Source organism: Peromyscus eremicus, chromosome X, assembly GCF_949786415.1.
Source record: "Peromyscus eremicus chromosome X, PerEre_H2_v1, whole genome shotgun sequence".
Classification (NCBI taxonomy): Eukaryota; Metazoa; Chordata; class Mammalia; order Rodentia; family Cricetidae; genus Peromyscus; species Peromyscus eremicus.
Genome location: NC_081439.1, coordinates 17,571,028 through 17,578,174, shown reverse-complemented (window position 1 = coordinate 17,578,174; position 7,147 = coordinate 17,571,028). Strand labels below are relative to the sequence as shown.

Sequence of the window (7,147 nt, the reverse complement as noted above, 5' to 3'; positions counted from 1 at the left end):
TACCCTTTGCTTTATATCTAGTATCCACTTATGAGTGGGTTCATACCATGTTTGTCCTTCTCAGACTGGGTTACCTCACTCAGGATGATATTTTCTAGTTCCAGCCATTTGCCTGCAAATTTCATGATGTCATTGTTTTTATCTGCAGAGTGGATGAATGGATAAAGAATGGACCTAGATGCTCCTCAACTGGAAGAATATATATGTAACACATTTTTTTTTTTGTCCATTCTTCCTGTTGAGGAGCATCTAGGTTGTTTTCAGGTTCTGGCTATTACAAATAATGTTGCCATGAACATAGTTGAGCATGTGTCCTTGCAGTATTATTGAGTATTCCTTGGGTGTATGCTCAAGAGTGGTATAGTTGAGTCTTGAGGTAGATCGATTCCCAATTTTCTGAGAAACCGTCATACTGATTTCCAAAGTGGCTATACCAGTTTGCACTCCCACCAACAGTGGAGGAGTGTTCCCCTTGATCCACATCCTCTCCAACATAAGCTGTCTTCAGTGTTTTTGATCTTAGCCATTCTGACAGGTGTTAAGATGGTATCTCAGAGTCATTTTGATTTGCATTTCCCTGATGACTAAGGATATTGAGCAGTTCTTTAAATGTCTTTCAGTCATTTGAGATTCTTCCTTTGTTTAGCTCTATAGCCCATTTTAATTGAATTGATTGTTATTTTGATGTCTACTTTCTTGAGTTCTTTATATATTTTGGAGATCAGGCCTCTGTCAGATGTGGAGTTGGTGAAAAATTTTTCCCATTCTGTAGGCTGTCATTTTGACTTATTTAGTGTGTCCATGGCCTTACAGAAGCTTCTTAGTTTCAGGAGGTCCAATTTATTAATTGTTGTTCTCAGTGTATGTGCTACTGGTGTTATATTTAGGAAGTGGTCTCCTATGAGAATGTGTTCAAGAATATTTCCTACTTTCTCTTCTATCACATTCAGTGTAACTGTCTTTATATTGAGGTCTTTGATCCACTTGCACTTGAGTTTTTTGCATGGTGATAGATGTGGATCTATTTGCATTCTTCTTCATGTTGGTGTTCAGTTATGCCAGTACCATTTATTGAAGATGCTTTCATTTTTCCATTGTACAGTTTTGGCTTCTCAGCCATTTTATCATTTGTATATAGAAGGGCTAGTGATTTTTTGAGTTAATCTAGTATTCTTCCATATTACTGAAGATGTTTACCAGCTCTAGGTGTTCCCTGGTGGAATTTTTGGGGTCACTTATGTATACTATCATATCATCTGCAAATGGTGAAAGTTTGAATTATTCCCTTTCAGTTTATATTCCCTTGGTTTCCTTTTGCTGTCTCATTGCTCTAGTAGAAGTTCAAGTAGCATATTGAATAAACATGGGGAGAGTGGATAGCCTTGTCTCTTTCCTGATTTTGGTGGAATCACTTTGAGTTTCTCTCCATTTAATTTGATGTTGGCAGTTGGCTTACTGTAAATTGCCTTTATTATGTTTAGGTATGTTCTCTGTATTCCTGATCTCCCCAAGACATTTTTTCCTGAAGGGTTGTTTGATTTTGTCAAAGGCCTTTTCAGCATCTAATGAAACAATCATGTGGTTTTTTTCTTTCAGTTTGTTTATATGCTGTATTACTTTGACAGGCTTTCCCATGTTGAACTATTCTTGCATCTCTGGGATAAAGCCTACTTGACCATGGTGGGTAATATTTTTGATGTGTTGTTGAAATAGATTTGCCAATATTTTATTGAGTATTTTTGCATCAATGTTCATGAGGGAGATTGGTCTGTAATTTAATTTCTTTGTTGCATCTTTGTGTGGCTTGGGAATCAGAGTAACTGTAACCTCATAAAAGGAGTTTTGTAACGTTATTCTGTTTCTCTTCTGTAGAATAATTTGAAGAGTGTTGGTATTAACTCTTCTTTGAAGATCTGGTAGAATTCTGCATTGAAACCATCTGGTCCTGTGCTTTTTTTGCTTGGGAGAATTTCAGTGACTGTTTCTATTTCCTGAGGTGTTATTGGTCTATTTAAATTTTCATCTGGTATTGATTTAACTTTGGTATGTGGAACCTATCCAGATAATTGTCTAATTCTTTTAGATTTTCCAGTTTTGTGGAGTACACGTTTTTGAACTATGACTTGATGATTCTCTGGAATTTCTCCTTGTCAGTTATTATAAATCCCTTTTCATTTCTGATTTTGTTAATTTGGAGGCTCTCTCTCTCTCTCTCTCTCTCTCTCTCTCTCTCTCTCTCTCTCTCTCTCTCTGCCTTTTGGTTAGTGTGTATAAGGGCTTGTCTATCTTGTTGATTTTCTCAAAGAACCAACTCTTTGTTTCATTGATTCTCTGTATTGTTCTCTTTGTTTCTATTTTATTGATTTCAGCTATCAATTTGATTATTTCCTGGCATCTATTCCTCCTGGGAGACTTTGCTTCTTTTTGTTCTAGAGCTTTTAGGTGTCCTGTTAAGTCACTAGTTTGAAATTTCTCCAATGTCTTTATGTGGGCATTTAGTGCTATGAATTTCCCTCTTAGGACTGCTTTTATAGTGTCCCATAAGTTTGTGTATATTGTGTCTTCATTTTCATTGACTTTTAGGAAGTTTTTAATTTATTTCTTTAATTCTTCCTCGACCCATTGGTGATTCAATTGAGCATTATTCAGTTTCCATGAGATTGTAGGCTTTCTGTAATTTTTGATGTTGCTGAAATCTAACATCAAGCCATGGTGGTCTGATGGAATATAGGTGGTTATTCCAATTTTTTGTGTCTGTTGAGATTTGTTTTGTGACCGAGTATCTGGTTGATTTTAGAGAAGGTTCTATGGTGTACTGAGAAGAAGATGTATTCTTTTGTGTTAGGTTGGAATGTTCTATAGATATTAAGTCCATTTGAGTCATAGCATCTGTTAGGTCCCTTATTTCTGTTTTAAGTTTTGATCTGACAGATCTACCCCGTGATGAGAGTGGGGTGTTGAAGTGTCTCACTATTAATGTGTGGGGTTTGATGTATGATTTAAGCTTTAGTAATGTTCCTTTTACATATGTGGATGCCCTTGTATTTGGAGCATAAATGCTCAGAATTGAAACTTCATCTTGGAGGATCTTTCCTGTGATGAGTATGTAATGTTGTTCTTGATGTCTCCTGATTTATTTTAGTTTGAAGTCTATTTTATTACATACTAGGAAAGCTACACCAGCTTGCTTCTTTTTTTTTTTTTTTTTTTTTTTTGGTTTTTCGAGACAGGGTTTCTCTGTATAGCTTTGCGCCTTTCCTGGAACTCACTTGGTAGCCCAGGCTGGCCTCAAACTCACAGAGATCCACCTGGCTCTGCCTCCCGAGTGCTGGGATTAAAGGCGTGCGCCACCACCGCCCGGCTCCAGCTTGCTTCTTAAGTCCATTTGATTGGAAAGACTTTTCCCACCCTTTTACTCTGAGGTAGTATCTGTGTTTAAAGTTGAGGTGTGTTTCTTGTATGCAGCACAAAATGGGTCCTGCTTTCATATCCATTCTGTTAGCCTGTGTCTTTTTATAGATGAATTAAGACCATTGATATTAAGGGATATTATTGACCAGTGATTGTTAATTCTATTATTGTTTGGTGGTACTATGTGTATATTTATCTCCTTTGGGATTTACTGTTGTGAGATTATCTATTGTCTTTGTTTTCATGGGTGTATCTGAATTTCCTTAGGTTGGAATTTTCCTTCTAGTGCTTTCTGTAGGGCTGGATTTGTGGATAGGTATTGTTTAAATCTGGGTTTGTGTTGGAATGTCTTGTTCACTCTGTCTACGGTGATTGAAAGTTTTGCTGGGTATATCAGTCTAGGCTGGCATCCATGGTCTCTTAGTGTCTGCATTACATCTGTCAAGGACCTCTGGCTTTCAAAGTCTCCATTGAGAAGTAGATTGTTATTTTGATGAGTCTGCCTTTATAAATCACTTGGCCTTTTTCCTTTACTGCTCTTATATTTTTTCTTTATTCTCTATGTTTAGTTGTTTAATTATTATGTGCCAAGGGGACTTTTTGGGGTGTCCAATCTGTGTGGTGTTCTATAATCTTGTATCTTCATAGGTTTTTCCTTCTTTAGGTTGGGAAATTTTCTTCCATGATTTTGTCGAATATATTTTCTGTGTCTTTGAGTTATAATTCTTCTCCTTCTTCTGTACCTATTATTCTTAGGTTTGGTCTTTTCATGGTGTCCTAGATTTCCTAGACATATTGTATTATGCCTTTTTTGGCTTTGGTATTTTCTTTGAGTGATAAAACTATTTCCTCTATTGTATCTTCTACATTAGAGATTCTCTCTTCCATCTCTTGTATTCTGTTGGTTATGCTTACATCTGTGTTTCCTCTTTGTTTGCTCAGATTTTCTATTTCTAGCATTCCCCTTGTTTGTATCTTCTTCATTGTTTCTGTTTCAAATTTCAGATCTTGAACTGTTCCCCTCACATGTTTAATTTCTTTTTCATGGTTTTCCTGGCTTTCTTTAATGGATGTATTGATTTATTCCATTTCTTTTTGTTTGTCTTTTCCTCAATTTCTTCATTGGTTTCTTCTAATTTTTTGGTTGTCTTTTCCTCAGTTTCTTTAAGGGAATTTTTCATTTTTTCTTTAAAGACCTTTATCCTCTTCATGAAGCTATTTTTCAGGTCACATTCTTCTGTTTCTTCTACATTGTGATGCTCAGGTCTTATTGTTGGAGGAGAGCTAGGTTCTGTTGATGCCATATTGTTCTTTATGTTGTTGTATGTATTTTTCCATTGACATCTGCTGATCTATTCCTCTAATAGGTGCAAGAGGTGCCTGTGTCTGAGCGAGTTGCATTGGTCCACTCTGTGCCTGTTGTGTCTGTGTCTCAGGGAGTCCCTTTGGATCCAATCTTATCTCTTGGTCTAAATGGAGCTGACCGGTTCTCAATCTCATGGAGGTGCACTTGACCCAATGCAATCTAGTTGATTCTGTGGCTCAGGTAGTCGCTCTTGGTGTTCTCAGGGCTTCTGGTCCAGTCAGAAACGGTGGATTCTGTGTCTCAGGAAGCCACTCTTGATCCAATGGGAGCTGGCAGATTCCTTGTCTCAGGAAGTTACAGGGATCACAGGCAGATAGGTATTGGGGTAGGGCTTGGGTATTGTAGATTTCAGGGTACAATGGGGAAGTTTTTGTGGGGGAGCCTGGCTGTGGGGAGTTTTTCCTGCTGGCCAGCATCTGGGGCAGAGTTGGCTGGGGGTTCCTGGGGACTGGCTGTGTCTCAGGGCCTGGGTCCCAGAAGCAGGACTCCCTGGGAAGGAGGGGAGTTACTCACCTCTTGATCCAATGGTAGCTGGCAGATTCCTTGGGTCAGGAAGTTACTGGGGTCACAGGCAGATGGGTATTTGCACAGGGCTTGCGTCCTCTAGATTGCAGGGACTGGTGGGATGTTGGTGGGGGAGCCTGGTTGTAGGGAGTTTTATCTGCTGGCCAGCAGCTCATGGAGTCTTAGTTTTGTGTTCAGAGAAGGTATTTGAGTAAGTGATGAGCAAATGATGGAAATATCCATGAATCCTCATGTTTTACACAGAGATTTTAGTTTTCTTATACTGAGAAATGAGTTCACGGTCTTATTCATCTTAGGTAATCACTATAACACTAAGCTATATCCCCACCCCAGATACCTACATGTCTTGAAAGTCATTCTCAATCTAGCTTTAATTATGAGATTATATGTAGTTCTTGATATGTAGTTCTTTTTTTTTAAAGTAGTAATTACATTTCAGAAAAGTACTAATAAGAAAGACAGTGTACATTACTCCATTGATCTACCTTGAGTTCTTTATTTGGTATGTGTCTTTTGGGTTAATATAACTTTGTGAATAAATATATGCCTATATGCATACATATATGTATATGCTTGCATACACATGTGTGCACTATGAATGACATTCTCACATGATTGGATATACCATGTGAATTATAGTTTTCATTTTTTTATTTCAGCAGGCCATGTAGGTTAGTTCCTTTTTTAATAGTCTTGAGAAGTTTCAACACATTATTTTAGAAGTGATAATTTGTTTGAGCATTTTTTTGTTTATTACCCTCATTTACATTATTCATAATATTTCCGTATTACAAACAAAGGTGAATAAACATGATATTAGTGTGATATTGCCAACCCCCATCTCACTGTCAATTCCAAGCTCTGAAATACCTGGTCAGCAAATATGAACATTTCAGCATTTGATGGATATTATGAAATTGTTATCCAAAATATCACGTAGTGGCTATTTCCACTATACTCATGGATTTCCAAGCTGTTCTTAGTATTATCTACAGTGTTCAGATTAGTAATCTGCACATAGACCACTGAAACATCTCTATGTGACAACAGGGACAAGGTATGAGAGCTCAGTGCTCTCTAAGCCATGACTCCATCTGTTTTCCTGCCTTCCCTTGTAGTCTCACTGACTCTATTCTTCTTTGATGCCTTCTTCAGATTTGCCAAAATGAAGGAGTTCATCTTCAAGTTCAGTGGCCTGATTTGCAGTACAGCAGCTTTGGTGTTCGAAATCATCCTTGCAAACAACCAATGCTGGCGCCTGTGGGAGTTTAACAATGAGGTTGTGCAATTTGTGTCAATTGGACTCTGGGATGCTTATTACACTCAGGAATTTAACATCTCTGGGTCTATGACCAGGATGTTGGTTCACACCCCTCTCAATTCAACCTGGAACGAGTCATCGGAATTTCAGTATTTACAACTCCTGATAGCGTGGGCCATTTTGATGAAACTCCTAGTCCTGATTTTCACTTCAGTGGCCATTAAGATCAGCTGTCTGGATGACCCATTCATTGAAATCCAACTGTTTTGCTACAAGATGTCTGCCATAATTTTGGCTGTGAGCAGCATTTTTACACTTGTTACTGTGACCTTGAACCACCTGGTTGACATGTATGGGCAAACCACTCTTGATTTTCCACCTGACTTTCCTGTAAAGAAAGAAGACATTATAAAGAAACACTGCACAACTGTGTTCCCAATGGGTGTCCTGACAGCCACGATGTCACTCTTTGGCGTGATTTTGTTTCTCTACGAGATGATCTCTTTGACAGAACAGAGTCAGGTGAAGGCCCAGTGTGCTTCCAACCTGGCTGCGCAAAAGGTCTGAAGTGAGGGCACTCGTAT

The 7,147-nt window shown here is 38.2% G+C and overlaps 1 protein-coding gene across 1 annotated transcript; it reads left to right on the top strand.

Annotated features, from left to right (window-relative positions):
- Positions 1-6,376: 6,376 nt before the first annotated feature.
- On the top strand, positions 6,377-7,147 carry LOC131899566 (uncharacterized). The gene has a single exon (XM_059251059.1). The coding sequence runs from the start codon at positions 6,387-6,389 to the stop codon at positions 7,128-7,130; it is 744 nt and encodes a 247-aa protein (XP_059107042.1). The 5' UTR covers positions 6,377-6,386; the 3' UTR covers positions 7,131-7,147.